At 40.1% G+C, this 18440-nt stretch overlaps 1 protein-coding gene across 1 annotated transcript; it reads right to left on the reverse strand.

Annotated features, from left to right (window-relative positions):
* Positions 1–13036: 13036 nt before the first annotated feature.
* chst12a (carbohydrate (chondroitin 4) sulfotransferase 12a) lies at positions 13037–18129 on the reverse strand. The gene is made up of 2 exons (XM_061224949.1): positions 17994–18129; positions 13037–15728 (listed from the first exon to the last, which is right to left on the reverse strand). Exon 2 carries the CDS (start codon positions 15643–15645, stop codon positions 14401–14403), a length of 1245 nt encoding a protein of 414 aa, XP_061080933.1. The 5' UTR covers positions 15646–15728; positions 17994–18129; the 3' UTR covers positions 13037–14400.
* Between the last annotated feature and the right edge of the window lie 311 nt (positions 18130–18440).

The following is an 18440-nucleotide window of genomic DNA, read 5'->3' on the forward strand; positions in this document are numbered from 1 at the left end:
CTGGATTATGAATAGAGAATGTATATTGCTGCATGCCTGCTCACCTCCTTTGATTTTAATTAACAGTTTTATGTGAAATATGAATTTGTTGCTTTACTGTTAAGCATTGATCTCAACCAACTATTAAAATTATGATTACTAAGGATCTTCGATATACAGTATGTCTCCTCTGTGTAGAAATGGGAATAATGACCAGGATTCAATCAACATTTGCCCTGTAATTTTTCAATGAAAAACAAGTATTCTTTTTTCCATCAGAAATAACTGTCTGGTGATTTTCGGAGCCTCCAAAATGTATGTGTAAGCTTGCACGTGGGGTGGTAAAACAAGCGCAGGGGGCCCTCACATTTTAGAAATCTACAGATAAGGCAAACCAGGGGGAATATGGTATTTTTTTCAGGGCAAGGGTCCAGTGAACCAAACCATCATATAGCCAATGCCCCTCTCTGTTTGCAAGCAACTACAGTATACAGTATGGTATTACAGTGAGGAATAAGTAGCATTTTAGCTAATTCAATTACGTTTCAATATATTTTTTTAGGCTTGCATAAAACACATTTTTTGTCTGTGTAAACAAACCATATATTAAGCAGCCTGAGACTGTTACATACCAGCAAAAACAGCTCTTGAGACTTTATGCCTAAAAAGGTTGATGTTTAGCAACAAAACATGTGCAATGCCAAAGTCTAAATAGAAGATTCTGCCTTTGGAGGTCTTGGAAGAAATCACTCCCTGAGTAAATATTTCTGAGGTCAAAATACCTTTGATTCCACATTAGAGGGCATTTTCAGTGACTTTACCCCCATTTTATATCGGCGAGCATCTAATTACATTCTAAAAAATATTTTATTATTATTCAGTATGCTTATAAATAAGATGCATACCTGCTTTTTAATAATAAATGGCATGTAGAATTGTGGGATGGTTGGCTTGTTGATGGGGGTTAGGTCAGCAGCCATACCATTATGCACCCAGCTATTGCCAAATGGCAAGCAGGTGTCGGCTTGGTTAGTACTTGGATCGGAGACCTCCTGGGAAAACAAAGTTGCTGCTGGAAGTGGTGTTGGCAGGCCAGTAGCAGGCAATCTTCCAACCTTTCAAATTATTCCCAATGCCCCAGTGCAGTGATAACGACTTATCTTTCAGATGAGACAAGGTCCTGACTCACTGTGGTCATTAAAGATCCCATGATACTCTTGACGTAGAGGGTTTCCCGGTGTCCTGGCTAAATTCCCTAGCTCTGGGTGAAAACCACTTTTTCATGCAGCATTTCAGGACACTCTGGGATAGTATACAATATGTAGTATTTGGCACCATTTTTGGTGATATCATTAATGGCATTTGGCAGACCCTCTTATCCAGAGCGACGTGCAACAAAGTGCAAAGTGCATACCCATAACCAGGGATAAGTGCGCTGAGAGACCCTAGAGGGAAGTACAATTTCAACTGCTACCTGCACAACAAAGATAAGGACCAGGGCCTATTTGATAAAAAATAATAATAATACCGCAACATGCAAATGTATGAACAAACCCCTTAACGAGCCAAACACTGCTTACTAGCCAAACCAAAACAACCTGATACACAAGTAAATCACAGAAAGACCACAACTAAGGTTTACAGGGAGGTAGGGAGGGACAGGGAGAGGTGCTGCTTGAAGAGGTGCGTCTTCAGTTTGCGCTTGAAGATGGTAATAGATTCTACTGTTCTGACCTCAACGGGGAGCTCGTTGTTGTATAGGAAGAACCTGCATGACCGGGTCACTGCCACAATGTTCTCGGAGAGGGACAGTCTGCTGTCCATCACCATGCCGAGGTTCCTTGCACTGGGTGATGGCGTAAGTGTGGTATCCCCAAGGGAAATGGAGAGATCCAGATGGGGAGAGGTAATGGCAGGGATGAATATCATTTCAGTCTTACCTGGGTTGAGCTTTAGATGGTGGTTGTCCATCTAGCTCTGGATGTCACTCAGGCAAGCAGAGATACAGGCTGAAACCTGTGTATCAGATAGTGGGAATGAGATGAAGAGTTGGGTATCGTCCGCATAGCAGTGGTAGGATAGACCAAGTGCAGTGATAACAGGGCCAAAGGAACGAGTGTAAAGAGAAAAAAGAAGCGGGCCTAGGACTGAGCCCTGGGGAACTGCTGTGGCAAGGGGCCGAGGTGTCGATACTGTACCAGCCCAGGCAACCTGGAAGGAGCGACCAGAGAGGTAGGACTCAATCCAGTCCAGGGCTGTGCCACAGATCCCCCTTCTGACAGGGAGGACAGGAGGATGGAGTGATCCACAGTGTCGAAGGCAGCAGAGAGATCTAGAAGAATGAGGACAGAGGAGAGGGAGGCTGCTTGTGCAGCATGGAGTGATTCACTGACGGAGAGGAGCGCAGTCTCTGTCGAGTGGCTAGATCTGAAGCCAGACTGATGGGGGTCTAGCAGGTTGTTGTTAGAAAAGAAAGAAGAAAGTTGACTAGAAGTGGCTCGTTCTATGGTTTTCGATAGAAAAGGAAGAAGAGATACCGTGCGGTAGTTCTGGATGATGGAGGGATCCAGAGTAGGCTTTTTTTAGCAGCGGGGTGATGTGGGGATCTTGGAGGATGATGGAAAACAGTCAGAAGACAGGGAGGAGTTGACAAGGGAGGTGACAAATGGGAGAATGTCAGATGTGATAGTCTGGAGGAGAGAAGAGGGGATAGGGTCAAGGGCACAGGTTGTAGGGTGGTGGGAGAGATATCATCAAATTTGAAAGGGGATGTCCAGTGTTGTGGCTGTGACTCCATTCTGTTTCTAAGGCCACCAGGCACAGCCACAATAATCTGTATCACCTCAAAACAAAAAATATTTTTGGTGAGAAACAAAGCTTCCACTTCCACTGGGTTTCTGCCTCTGAACTTTGTTTCTGTAATATATAGAATAAAATTGTTGTAACTCAAGTAGATGATGGAGTCCACATCACAACTATAACTACAAAAGCAATTTTCCAGCTTCATGATTGATTAAACACTGATAGCCAATCAAATCCATCCAGATTTACAGGCCGTCACATGAAAAATGGCAGATGACATAGCCGAGAGACTATACAGAACATTATCGTTAGTTCTTGGTGTAGATGTGCCTTAATTCTGACAATTGGAAAACAAACTCAAAAGGGAGACTACATAATCTGGAGAGGATTATGCCAGTTGTCAAAAGGGTTCAGGAATAGTAACTTTATTTATGTTTGAAAGCTTGCATTAAGAAAAAGGGGTGATACTCAAGGGGTTAACTTCTGAGTACAAATTAAGGGTATAGACTATCTTTCTGTATTCTACAATTGCTCAGACAAAGATAATCTAATAATGAGGATCAACACGTTGCAAACAATCTATTCTAGTGGCAGTGTGATTTTATGTTCAAGACTTGTATAGTAAAGTAAGGTACATGAAATGAATTGATCTAACAATTGACAATGTGAAAGAATATACAGTGCAGTCTGCAAGTATTTGTGCAGTGATACAATTGTGTTGTTTTGGCTCTGTCAGCTTTAATTTGATAGTATTTACATCCATATTGGATGAACAGTGTAGGAATTACATCCCTTTGAATTAATTGTTTCCCTATTTTAGGGGACCAAAAAGCAATTGGCTGCTCAGCTTTTCTTGTCCAGCTGTGTGTTGTAGCATCATTAGTTCAGTGATTGCATTTGTAGTCTGATGCTGTTGTCTCTTAACACAATGACTAAATAAGTGTCAATGGCAGTAAAGGAGGCCATAAGGCTGAATAAATCAATCACAGACACTAACAGTTTGTAACATTAAGAAGTAAGAATGCACCAGTGAGCTCAGCAATAATGTAAAAACAGACGAAGAACACTTTCCAAGATGTAGGCAAACTGTAGATTTGTCAAAGACTGCCATAAAGACAGCATAACCTACAACAGCATAACATCTGAGGGTTCACTCACTGCAAGATGGAAGCCACTGGTACACCTCAACAGAACAGCCAGATTAGTGCCAAAAAGTACATTAAAACTGTAGAATTACAAAGTCTTATGGGCCAATGAGGTCAGTTTTAATCTGTTTGGAGAAAGAAAGGAATGGCTCCTTTATGGATATAGCATCCCAATCCAGCTATTGCCACAGTAATTTAAAGGTAGCATAGACCATTCTAAACCTTTTTAATGAAAACTCTAGTTTGGGTACGCAAAATGGCCACTGGCCATCAGCTTCGCCAGCATTGACACTTGAAGATAAATTGGGTGAATTGTCACTGATTTTGCGCTGTTGCAACTTGCATCAATTTCAGGACCTTGATAATAGCCTACGGGGCAGTAAATGGAAAAGCTCCATCACACCTCCTCCAGTCAATCCTCAGACCATTCATGCTGACAAAATCGCTCCTTTGTTCAACCTTGGGGAAGCTGGCTGTTTCTCTCACTGTGTTATCAATTTCTTTCAGGCCGGAGAGTCCATCTGTACTGGATCCCGGGTAGTTGCACAAACTTTCCACAGTGGTCGGAACTGCAAATCTGACCATCTTCCAACGTGAACTAAAAGACCTACCTATTGCCCTTAGAATCTAGCACTTGCTATTCAATTCAGTAGGTTGGTGTGGATGCCTACGTTAGTACTTTCACATGAGTACATCAATATGGCACATACACTGAGCACATTATCAGGTATTTATTTTACTTATATACTTATTTTTTTTGACATATTAATTATTCTGCTTCTGTAGCCTATCCACATAGAGGTTTGACATATTGTGTGTTCAGAGATGCTTTTTTGCATACCGCTGTTGTAATGCATGTTTATTTGCGTGACTGTCACCTTCCTGTCAGCTTTTACTGCAGAACTGCTGCTCACTGGCTGTTTGTTGTTTTTCATACCATTCTCTGCGAACTCTAGAGACTGTTGTGCATGAAATCCCAGGAGATCGGCAGTTTCTGAGATACTCAAACCACCCTGTCTATCACCAGCAATCATTCTACAGTCAAAGTCACTAAGATCACATTTCTTACCCATTTGCCGTATGATTGGCTGATTAAGTATTTGCTTTAACAAGCTGGTGTACAGGTCTACCTAATAAAGTGGTCAGAGTGTAGACTCTGATTTGAGAGTCAGCCAGTTCCAAGTTACTGCTGCCATTAAAACTCTCATGCTCTCATGTTCTCAGACTTAGTGTTTCATAAATGAAAGTAACATGCTGTAGTGCTTTATGGGACTGAAAATCCAACTGCCATTTTGTCTCTTAAACACAGTTTGAGTTAAAATAGACATGAGATTGACACATTATTTTGTTGTGGGAAGCCAATTTCCTGTTTAAGCTTGTTTTCCTTCCAGAATAATTAGGGTTACAAGTATTGGCTTATATGTTAGTCACTGTCCATCATGATCTGGCTGTTTTAGCTTCATAGAGTTATTTCACTCTGACTTAGAACATAAAAATGTGCCTGGCAGCACTGTGAATGTTGCAGTGGTGGTGTGTAATTTATTCTTGTTTATTTGCCACCAGACCCTGAGCAACATTACTATGGGTAAGTAGCCCTGGGTAATATTATCTGATAAGACAAATAAAATAAATATTCATGTAATGAACCAGCAAGTGCCAAAGCCAGCGTTTAAAATCTCTGGGACAATTGTTCTGAAAACAATGCCGACTGTATATGAAAGCTAAAAATGGAACCTAATTTCCGGTCTTGATTCTTTCACTTCTATCCGAATGCAAAGCACATATCACGACAACCTTTGTACAGACAGCCCTGAAAATACAAAGAGTATTTAAAAATAGGCCAACTACTTCATGTGAAACGGAAGAATCCGGAACCATTGCACTAGTTGGACTGTCTCCCTTAAACCTGCATGCGTCAACAAGCGCATTTGGATCGCAGAGGCAGATGGGGGATGGTTAAGACCCATGTTGTGTGGCCTTCAGGGGAGCATAAGTGCAGTCTGTCAAAATCTCAAGAGACCCAGTTAGATAAGTTATTAGACCGCCCCCTCAGAGAAACTGTCACAAAACTTCCCAGCCATGAGCTCTCTCAGAGTCGTAGCCTGAGCGTCCCACGTATGTCTGATAATGGTCCGCACCAGAAACTCTTCTGTGAAGAGGCAGATAATCGGATGTGCTCCCATGAACGCATGCTCATGCAGAACTAAGCACTTCAGCAAAGACTGGGTTTAATCTAATCGCCGCTGCCTTTAAATCTAGAATAAATTGGATTTCGAGGAATTTCCTCATTTCCTCTGACGACAGACAATCTCATGAAAAGAATATGTAATTGAAAAAGATGCAAAGAGAATTGCCGTAAGAAGCAAAAATAATTGTTTTTCTTGGGTCATTCTATCTAAAAAAAGAGCAAGGAAAAGGGCATGTCTGATGCTGAAAGATTACGGAGTATTAATGCGTCATCTCATTTAGACTGCACTATGGTACTGTCATTTTTTGTTTATTGGACTCCAAAATGACCTCTTTTTTAGTTTTATTTAAAAAAATATTTTTATTGAACTACTTTACACAGATACAAGCAATCAACATTACATCAACCGTATTCATTATACATGCACATTACATAGATAAGACATCCACGTTACACACATCTGACATTCACACCACACACATTTTATATGCATGCCACACCTATACATACAGAACTAACCCACTCAACATATCAATCACACACTACACTCAAAGATAACTAAATGAGAAAACACACTAATGAACTAAAATCCGGACTTTTAAAACATTTAAAACCATAGGGCAGCTACAGGTAACTTACAAAATAAAATAAATGTTTGAGGAAATGAGGGCTGAAAAGTATATTGAAAGGAGCTGTTTCCACACAGGTGTGGGTCTTGAGCTAATTAAGTAATGAACCATTCTAGCAGGCTCACAGCTGTGTATAAAAAATGCTTGGCAGGCCCTATTGCACTTTTTTTTTTTTTCTGGTTACCATGACTAGATGGAGAGGTGATCAAGCAATAGTTAAGATGTTTGTGTTAAAACATTGTTACAAGAACATTGTAAATCTCTTCCTATCATTGAAAAAGTCTCACTGACATGTTGACTCATGTGTTTATAGTCCTTAAATTCAGGTTTCAAAGTATGCACTCTGTACCAAAACATAGTATAGCTGTACAAAAATTCAAGCTCATTGGTTGAAAATTGGTTATAATTGCCATAACCAATGGTGTTTCAATGTCAGTGCATTCACAGAAAAGGTTTGGGTTAAACAGTGTTGTGGTTTCAGTGTGTTTGTTGCGGCAATTCCTCTCTTGACCGTTTGAAGTCCGAAATTACCTGTTGTACCTTTTAAGAATTCACTGCCCAGAAAATATTTCAAAAGGCCAATTCCAATATTATTGATGAATTAATATAAAAATTTTGACTTTACATTTCAAACCTATATAATCAATTCCAATCTGAGAAAGCTAAATTGCTAATATTTATTATTGGAATAATAAATTGATGTATTTTTAATTTGATTCTCAAATGTACCGAGAGGCATTCATTCACAACATTGTGTGACCTCATACCTTCCAGCCACTCCTAGACGAGAGAGCCCTTCCACAAGCTGAGCAGCCATGCAAGCAGAAACTGAATTACAGATGGTCTGAGATAGGATCCAGTGTTCGATTAAATGTATTTCAGACCCTGCACTGTTTGCCAATATAGGCAAGTGATATGTGGAGAAGGTCCCATCTGATTTTGAACAGTAAACGTGAACATTGCTGAAGACATGTGGAAAGTCTTATGGTCAGTTCGGGCAAACTTTCAGACAGAAGTGGAAAGAAAGTCATGCGTTTCTTCCACCAATTAACTCAGCCAGTCACCTGGGTGAATAATTGCGCTAATTAGCAAATCCAGGTGATTCAAACAAAATACTGGGGAAGACTGTATTGTTCAGCTGTGGTTTGAGAACTTTAAGCACCACTTTTGACACAAGAACATAACACATCCAATGGTGATGCCAGCATCAGTATGAAGACACTTTGGCATGGACTCATGAGGGAATATGACCAGGATTGAGTGCAAAGGGAATTGTGGCAATATAATCATAAAAAAGCAGAGAATGAATTTTGATTCCATTTTAGTTTGCAGTGATCCGTCTCCACCTAGCGATCACTATTGTTCCTTACATAGTATTCCGAGGTACATTACAAATGCTAGCTGTGACTGAATGTCAGTCAGTTTTCCTTTTAGAAATGTCCAAAACTATCACCACTTAAACTTGTAATGCTCTCCATGTAGTCAAAATTAATTCATTTCTTCATAATTGTTTCAAGGAAAATATTTAATATCATACATGCAATAAATTGTTAGTCATCTTGAAATGCAGGTGACTGTGGTATCAAACTTGATGCCTTTATTTCTTACATCCTCGTTTTCTTCCTCCTCAAGCTACACGGTTACTTCCAAAGTATATTCTATTGGCTTGAGCCACTGTTTTGCTCTCCTGCATACTGCACTTGATTTGTACAGCACCCATAATTCTTTGAACAGAGCCAGGCATGTAATGCACATAAATTAGGGGTGTTCCTACGTGACTAATGTTTTCACCACTCTGTATTCCAAGTGATTGGTTCCTCTACTTGATCATGCTAATCAACCGAATAACTAATCAAAATTGTCACATGCTAGCAGTGGGATGCAGTGCTTGAGTGATCAGCTTCAGCTTCCGTGGATGCCATTTCTGAGACTGCAGCTGCTTCATTAATGCTATGTGCACTGAGCCAAGATAGCATAAAAGGCCAGGGAGCATGAAATCTCCTTCAATGGATGTATAGTGCAGGTGTACTATGATATCTGTACCTACTGCAGTTCACCTGTGGGTCAGACCCCCCTCAAACAAAGCCAGAGCTCTCAGGGGACTGGTGGAGAAAGCTTACTCAAACAGTGCTCCAGTTGGCCCTGCCTTGGGGCAACATGCAACATGAAGTCCCTTGTGTCTGTCACTGAGCAGAGTAGCACTAGCTATGATTTGCCAGGTCCCACAGGGGATATCACCTACTCATTTCTCCCGGGAAAGAGATGGTGATGATTCAGGTGATGCTTCAAAGCCAGCACCCACATACACAATTAATCCTTTGACAGCCCCAAAACTGACTGTGTCGAGCTTGCCAGAAATCCTTAGCACAAAACCAGCCAGATGTGCTGCTTTAGCCATGGCGCATTCAACAAGAACTGTCAAGCTCTCATTTGACAGGCTGTGGAGCAGAACTGGAGGTTGATTTTCAGACCAATTTTCCCTGGAGCAACAAGACATCAGGCCACAGCAACCTGCCTCCAGGCCTCATACTAAATGTTGTGGGCGGCCGACAGGTCGCTTTGCAAAAATATGAAGGTCACTGCTCGTTTCGCAGAAGGGAATAACAGTGCTCACCCTGGGTGATGCCATCTCAGCTGTACCCACAGCAAGGTCTCATGCAGTGGTTCTCAAACTCTGTCCTGGTGACCCCAATGTATGCTGGGATTTGTTACCTCCAATCTCTTCCTTAAGGTCTTGAACACGTGTTTATGTTCTTAGGTTAATTTCTCCTTAGGATACACACTGCAGTTTGGACTCCAAATCCTTTGCTTTGTCTTTGAATTTTTAATTATCTACAAATGGTTGATTTGTAGGGGCCATGCACAAACTCACTAATTGGGAGCCTGTTGATTCACCTCAGTCTTTACTTTTATGTTTAAAAATGTTTTTACCTCCTGCTTATGTCATATGCAATGTGAATTCTTCATTGTATGAACAGCTTTTTCTGCCAATGTGGCTTAAGAGGGTAAATATTACAATAAAGTTTGTTAAAACTCTGGGAATGCAATTGCGGTTGGAATGAAAACCAGCATACACAGGGGTCCCCAGGACTGAGTTAGAGAACCACTAGTGTATATAAAGAGACCAAGCGATATAAGAGCTTTGTGCGCCCGAGTGGAGTCAGGAAGGCCAACAGCGTACTCTTGTGGAGGAGTTCAGAAGTGCAATCATAACAAGAACTGTGGACACACCCAGGCTTGTTTGTTAGGTTTGTTACACAACCAACCACTGAGTCTGCGGCTCACACTATGGGAGGCTATCGTACAGTATATGATAACTGGGGGAGAGCTGAATAAGTCTCTGGTTTGTGCCAACTGACTGATATGTTGTATATAGGACAGAATATTCACCAGAGGGCCCCAGCATGAGTTCTTCATTGTTATGAAAATGTATTTCAATTCAAGTAGTTATGGCTAAACCAACATCATCGCTATCCAGGAGGGGGGTTAGAAACTGTACGCCCTTTCACCTGTACACCTCTTGACAAGAGCTTTCATCTTATTGAGACAAAGCTATGTTTAAGTCCCAAGAGCTGGTATATGTGGTCCCTGTGCACAGAATGTGGTTGTCACATCAGCAATACATGCATAACTGTACCACTGACAAGCTATGTGCCGTTTCAGCAGGGACCTCAAGGCAGATTAGACAGGAATGCACTCAAGTATGCCGCTAAACTTGAATTAAATTTAGCTTGCGATCTGGAACCAGAAATATGATACATTTTGAAGAATGACAATCTTTAAAATCTGTATATGTTAATGAAACCCTGTGACATGCAGCAAAAACCCATATTCTCCATGGGACACTGACAGTTCACAGAAAAGGTTAGAATTGTGCCGGCCAGCAAAACTACTGGTTCTCAAGACCCTTCTCAAGACCCTTGCGGCCATGTGTGAAACCTGAGAGCTGTGCTCCGGCTGACAGGAACCAACCTGCTGACAAGGTCTGATTTATACCCACATGAAACACTTACATATACACCATGCAGGTAGACCCCTCACAGCACTATAGGACATGTGAGAACAGATAAACTGGGCCCCTTACCCAGTCACCCGCCATAAAACAAATACATCCCAGTGTTTTGCAACCATTTCCCTTGTATGGCTTGTCACGGTACCATAGCAATGGCTAACAGGCAGGTAAAGACCTTACCCATATAAAGTAAGGATGAATTGGATACAGTAATAAATGAGAACTTCTGAAAGGATCTCAATCGCTGCTATCTTTCCAAACGGTTGCTGAAAACCCTGACTGAGCCCAGAGGTATTCAGACTTCATGGCAACAGCCATACAATAATTATACAACTCTTAGGAGGTTGAAAAGCTGACACAATCTTCACACCCTGGATCAGCACATGCGCCAACATGCTCTCCTGTTCATAAATTATGTGTAATGTAGCCACCATAAATTCAGAGTTATTGTCACCATTTTACAGAGTTTAGCACTTAACACACACCATCAAAAGCTTTCTTCTCAATCTATGATTTTGTAAGGACTATCGCGGTTAATTAAAGAACATCACATCTGGCTGTACATCTGTATGGAGTGTATAATTTCTGCAAACTTTTCAGTAAAGGGCCATTTCAAATGTTAGCACTTCACCGTGAGTTTTACATGGAAATGTATTTAGTGCCCTCATTTGCCCCTGTACTCCACAATTTGGGATTTGTAATAAATAAATAAATCACATGTGGTTAAAGTGCACATTGTCAGATTTTATTAAAGGGCATTTTGATACATTTTGGTTTTACCTTGTAGAAATTACAGCAGTGATTATACACTGGGCACCATACTGTTTGGGACACATGTCTTCAAAGGTGTTTGCTCAGGTGTGTTTAATTGCCCCTGCAGGTATAAGAGTTCTCAGCACCTAGTCGGTTCTCTAGTCTCTAGTCTTTCAATCACCTTTGACAACTATTATTGTGGTCAAAGAAGCCATTTTGAGACTGAGAAACAAGAATAAAATGGTTAGAGACATCAGCCAAACATTAGGCTTACCAAAATCAAATCTAAAATTGTGGCAAATCAAGACATAATGGGTCTTTGTCCCAAACGTTATGGAGGGCACTGTATGTTCCAAAATGAGTAAATGAGCAAGAAAACTAGGCTCTGAATGTCACTATAAACTTTAATAAACACAAAAGAATGACAAAAAAACCACACACCAAGTACTCACTTTTGTATTCTTTACTCTTGGAAAGCAGGTTAAGAGATAAATAGAAAACTGAAATAAACAGAGGTTGTCAACTTAAAGGAATCCCTGCTGGTAATTGTCAATTTGATAAATCTAGTCTTTGTTAGGACAGTAGCGAATGCAAAATAAATATACACCTGTTTTTCTTTTTTTTTTCTTTTTTGTTTACACCATTATATATTTGGGAATTATATACATGATTAAAATAACCACAATCAAGACTATTTACATTTTTTCAAATGCAATTCTTACAGATGAACTTTCATGAATAGAAAAATGGATTAATAGATCAACAAAAAGTTGTCAAAACCAGAAGCTCATTTAGAATACCCTCTTCACATTAAAGACAAGCTGCCACAGAGGCAGAATATAGAATACAGTCACTTTTCACTGAAGAGCAAATACTTTAGATCAAGAGCCTTATAAAATACAACAAACTTTTTGACCCCCCTCAAGGAAAAAACCCACAAAATCTAAAATATACGCTTTAAAGGGGGGGTTCCAATTTTTTAGGCCCACTTCCTAAAATTGTGTAAAAATGCATAGTTCATTTTTTCTAAGCCATTAGCTTTGTTAGCCAAATAACATTAATTTAATGGGGGCTAAGAATCAACACCTGAGAGTTATTAAGAAAGATACTATCAAAAACCAAACTTACTTCCAGTTTATTTTATTTATTTGCTTGCATCGTATCATCAAAACATGCCAATATAGCTAAACACAGTATGTTAGTTACTTGTGGACCATGCTTTATTATTTGTATAACAAAGCTAATAATTTGTGGTGAGGAACAAAGTGGAAAACTCTTCCTTTAATAAAGAAATGAAAATGCTTTAAATTGTAGCAAAAATATACTATATTTTACACCTCAGCTTATGTATATTGTAATATGTATATTGTGTAATATTTTGTGTGCTTAGGACCCCTTCTCCTCCCATATTTTTTCACCCTGAGGTATGGCTGGGCTATGGGAGATCCATTTCAAAGAATCTCATTTCAAAGATATTTTTACTGCATTTCCCAGTTTCCCACAGAACACAGAATATTAATATACTTTTCCCTGTGAACCCAACAGCATTCATGAAAATGGTAAAAACTAATAATGCTAAATATAGAAATCCATGGGGAGGAGTAGCCAGACAATACTGACAGGAGTGTGTTCATTTGAATAAAAGCATATAATGCTGATGGGCACTAAAGACATTAAACCTAATCTAGTCATATCATTATAAAGCATGTCCATGTGTACATATCAATAGGGACAGTATTCTTTTCTAGCCCCATTTTATAATGACACATGGTTGATATGGTTGGTGAGTCCAAAAGGCAGATGGTTTCCATGGTCTTTAGACATTTCCCATTGAAGCTGAATTGTGTGCAGTCTTAAACGTTCATTCAACAATTTACTGGCACATCAAAAGAGGATATGTTTGAGACCTCCAAAATCAAACTGATGTTTAGCCTCTGGCCAATCTCACAAGTAGAAACATGGACCATTATCACTTAATTTATAAATGGTTGAAATGGCTTGGCACAAAATAAATGAGCTTAGGCTCCTGTCAGAAATCAAAAAATACTTTTGAGATATCAAGGCAAACAATGTAAGTCTATAGTCACTCAAACCCTTGTAAACCCCCCAAAAATCACTAGCTTGCTAAGCATATTTTGCTTCAATTGTGAAATGAATCGGTAAATTGCCACTTCATAATTATTTTAAATAGTAGGCCTAATCCTACAGATAATAATTTAGTAAAAATTGTTTAGCGAGTCTACCCCTTTAAAAGCTACCTTTGGTAAGCATTTTTGTCTTGATGCCTTAGAACAGGCACAAATTATATTAGTTGTAGTTGACCATTTTGATCAATTATTGCCAAATAAATTGAGCTACAGTAGCTAATGTGGTACAATTATTATGATTGCGAGGTCATTTCAAGACTTATTGTCTGTTTTGGATCCAGTGTCAATCTTTATCTTTATAGAGTCCATATGTTTGGCAGTAGTTTACTAGTACCCGTCCAGTCATATCTCAATGCATGTACCTGCCATATAACATGCACCCTTTTTCCACTATAAATAAACTGTCCTGTCCAAAAAGCAATTCAAAATTTTAACACTGGATAATCAATAATTAATGGTACCATTGTTGCCATGCATACAGACCGTACAACCTCACAATACAGTTCTATAACTTTCGGTTATCATTTATTCATAATAATGTCCTGCTTAGCATCTTCCAATATTATTCACTCTTTGCAAATGGAGATCCAGGTCCTGTTCTTGGAAAGGGTTCTGGTTTCATAAATGCCATGTGGACTGTTCTGGTGGACCATCTGAGATATCTCCACTGAAATATGTATGTTTCAGTCAGAAAAAAAAAAAAGGTCTCCAAGCTCTCTCTAAAAACTCCCCTGGAGGCAATAAGTCATTTCAGTTTTCCGGGCTTGGTGTATCCAAACAGTTTGAAGTCCGGTTCATAGAGCTTGTAAAGCTTTCTGGTGGACTCATAGGGGATATTGGAGAACCAGCCTTGCTGCCAACTGCTTGTTGTTTTGTTGTGGTAACCGGGAGGGAAATGGATGATGTCGTCCACGTGAAGGATGCGGAGCAATTGCTCAGCATCCTCCTCCACAGTCTCCAACTTTCCTATGAAGTCATAGTTGATTTGGCAGGGATGACACAAGTGATATACTTGTTGCCAGTGCTCGTTGAAGGGCCTATCTTTTACTGTGTTGGGGTCCAACAGATACTGAATGAAGTGAGAAAAAGACGGTCGCATACCAGACCTGAATGCGTCGACGACTGAAGCAGGAGGGTTGGAGTAATTGGCGTACCTTTTCAGCATGACTGTGGAAAACCTTCGGTAGAAGTCCTCGTTGGCCTTCTCGAGCTTGTTCCTGTAGGCTGAGATCAGACGCACAAACGGGTCCCTGACGAACAGGAACTTGGTATAATTCTTCAGCTTGACGTTCATCAGGTGGCGAGAGAACTTTCCGTAGCGTTTCCAGAACTTGTTGAGGGTGAGATGAACTTTGGGGCTATGAACCTGCTCGGACGGAACGTCCTTAGGGTCCCGATAGGGTACACCGTTGACCAGGAGGCTCTCGCTCAGCACAATCATGATACGCTTCCAGTGGCTGCACGCCACCTTGGGCACGTAGCAGTAGATGATCCCGTGGTGGTCGTCAACAATTAAGTGCTCCAGCTCTCTGCTGGGAATGTCGTCAAAAGTCCGGCTCTTGCCCGGAAAGTCGAAGGTGCTGTTGACGCTGCACAAGTCATGCATCAACTGTTTCCTGTCATCCTGTCTCTCTTTCTTCTCCTCAGAGATGTGCTTGTCTTCTGGTTTCCCAGCATCCCCGGACGCATTTCCAAAGGCTGCCGGAGTGTTGTCAACCCTGGTTTTTTGACTGGGCTCTGACATGTCTGCTAAGAAGTGGTTAAGAAACGCATCAATGTCTGACAGGAAGGAACTTCCTTTGTTGTTGACAGCCGCTGGCTTAGGCGTGGAGTGACTTACAGGGGGGGTACGGGAAGCCTGAGGTCCAGATATGGTGGTGTGCAGGTAAAAATTTGCAGCTCCCACATCATCCCAATAGATAATAATCATTAGGATCATAAACGTAGAACCCAGGATTAGACCATTTCGAAAGAATCTTGACTTTGCCATTTTATCTGATCCGAGCTGATAATGATTTCATTATTATCTTAACTCCATGTTAATATCTTCTTGTCTGTCTCACTGTGTCAACCCTATAGTCAACACAAAAACAAAAGGGAGAGAACAAAACATTTATTCATTACAATATTTTAATAATAATAATAATAATAATAATAATAATAATAATAATAGTTTTCAGAACCATCTCGCCACTAGAATCAGCTAAAATTACAAATCTGAGGGAACAGTCAATAGAACAAGCTAAAGTGGATTCTATGTCCATTCAAACAATGTTTTTGTTCATTTTTGCTAGATACTTACCTGTAAAAGATTTAGGAAAATAATGTTCCAACACAAAATACTATTTGACTTTGTTTAGTCCCTCATGACATATAACTAAAAGTTATATCACTCTGATCCCAGTGATCATTGCTAAATGTAGTGTATTTTTCCCAGTCATGGTTTTCTGACATAGAGCCAGTCTTCCTATAGCCTATGCAACAGAAGAGAATTCAAGTTAAACATCAAAACTCACACCTAGCTGTGAGTAAACATCTATTCAACCGCATGACCGAAGGTGGAGTTCTACATGGTTTGTTATTGGGATAGTAGTATCACTTCAAACACAGCCGAGACCCAGTGCATTGGATCCTGCACTTTCATGATCAACTGCCAAAAACAAATTGAACAACTCCTCAGTAGGCCTTTGTATGAACACTACCTTAGTGTGTGAATTGTCTTGATCTTTCATAGGAAAGGGCTCCCACATTTCAAGACCAGTTCTCCAACAGAGCAGGTAAAAATGTCTGCAAGCCATAGCCATTCCATAACATCCACACAGACAAATCTGCTGGAACCTATACGTAAAAACGTATACAAATGTTAAGCCCCCTACACCTTGTATTATAATTTCACCACTGAGCATTTGGTGGCGTTATAGCAGTCAATTTAATATTCAATATTGAAATGGGACAAATTTCTCTAGATTCTGCTCTCCTGGACCGTTAGTGTTGTACACACAAATCTCATACCATTCTCCTCACAAAGAACAAGCATTACCTTCGGACAATTAATGCCCTTTACCCCATTCATTTTCAATATTTTGAATAAATGCAAACTACTAACAACTCCACCAAACTGATCGGGTTGCATGAAACTTAGAGTAATACACCCTGTTCTGTAGGGGAAGTTACAGTAAAATTGCGAAACGTTCTGAGACCGACACCGTTGTTGTTTTGGCTCTCTAGTCCAGTACTGTCCGCTTTAATTTGAGTGTTTACAGCCATATCAGGCGAGCAGTGCAGGAATTACAGCCCTTAATACATCGTCACTGATCCAGTACTTTTGCATTGAACATTGAACAAAGAATACTCAGCAACTTGGCATATTTGTCGACTGTAATAGGTAACAACCAAAACCAAAATGGAATTGACCGGTGTTGATTTGATTGTACTGCTTGAACCTCACAATTACGGCTTGCAACTATTTCATTATAATTATATATTTACATTTTACGTTCGCAACTAATGTATAGCTAGTAAATCTAGTCTAGTTACGATGTCCTCCTGAGTGCGAACTCGGTGCAAATTCGTTCCGTCGTCGCAATCTGGAAAAAAATCTTGACTAAATGTGCGATATGTTCTATACATTTGCTGTGAGAATTGGTGACTTGCCCATTCCAGACTCACCGCCCTATCCAATGCACGAAAAATTGTACAACACTAAAGTTAGACTATAAATAAACAAACAGCCAAGTTTAGTTGCAACTTGCCACTGAACGCACCTGACAGTTGGCTAACTTACATGCATTTAAGAGACAACGTATCTGGCTACCTGGCGTTAATGGCTTTAAAAGTATTAGTAAGCCGTTGCCTGAGCATGATTTCACGTGAGTTATAACGTTACTTCCCCTTTCTTCAGCTTACATTTAGCTCGTCCTACTAAGAAATCGGCTAGTGTGATGAAGATAAATAAAATGCTATCCACAACCAGCTAATCTTGTTCACGTTTTGCTGAATAATGTCATTATGTAGCATAGCCATTCACGCCACCCTCTGAGCTAACATTACTGGACGTACCGTCCATATGGCTCAGCCTATCCCACACTTGTCTTCAGCATCCGATTAAATATACTTCCTTAAATTTCATTTCAAACGAAACGCGATCAACTCCAATAATTAATTACAATACATCTATGCGAAATCTGTCACAGAAAAAGTGTATGCAGAACTATGTCCATTCGTAAAGTCACTTTTTCCAGGATATCCCTCCAGCAAAATAAACCGGTATAACGTTTTTTCATTAGTTTTGCCAACCCAGTCTCTGTAATCGAGTACAGTAAAGGAACGCATACTCACCCCATGTCATTGTGAGAATAAGTTTTTTGCTTCAGAAGGGATATCAGCCTACTAGTTTTGACAGTGCCAGCCACAATGGTGCCAGCTTACCTCTATCTCAGGTCTTCTTCAGCGCTCTCTACCCCACAACTGTACAGTACCAATGCGTTCAATTATGACTCGATACAGTCAACGCAGCTTGCCACACAAGTCAAGGCAACGCATCGTGAGAACGTAAAATCGCGAGATTTCAAATCGGTTTGAGCTAAATATAAGGGGCTTTTTAAATTCAGTCATGCTCATGTCAAGTGCAAAAAACTGGATATTAGTTAATAGTTCTACATCGTAGGCTAAATAAATAAATAAAAAAGCAAATAGGCCTACAATAATAACAAAAGAAAATAAATATAAAAGTAGCCTACAGTAATGGGCTTACAATTTGCGTCAGACATTTGCCTTTTGAGAAAG

This window comes from Conger conger, chromosome 16, assembly GCF_963514075.1.
Source record: "Conger conger chromosome 16, fConCon1.1, whole genome shotgun sequence".
Lineage (NCBI taxonomy): Eukaryota > Metazoa > Chordata > Actinopteri > Anguilliformes > Congridae > Conger > Conger conger.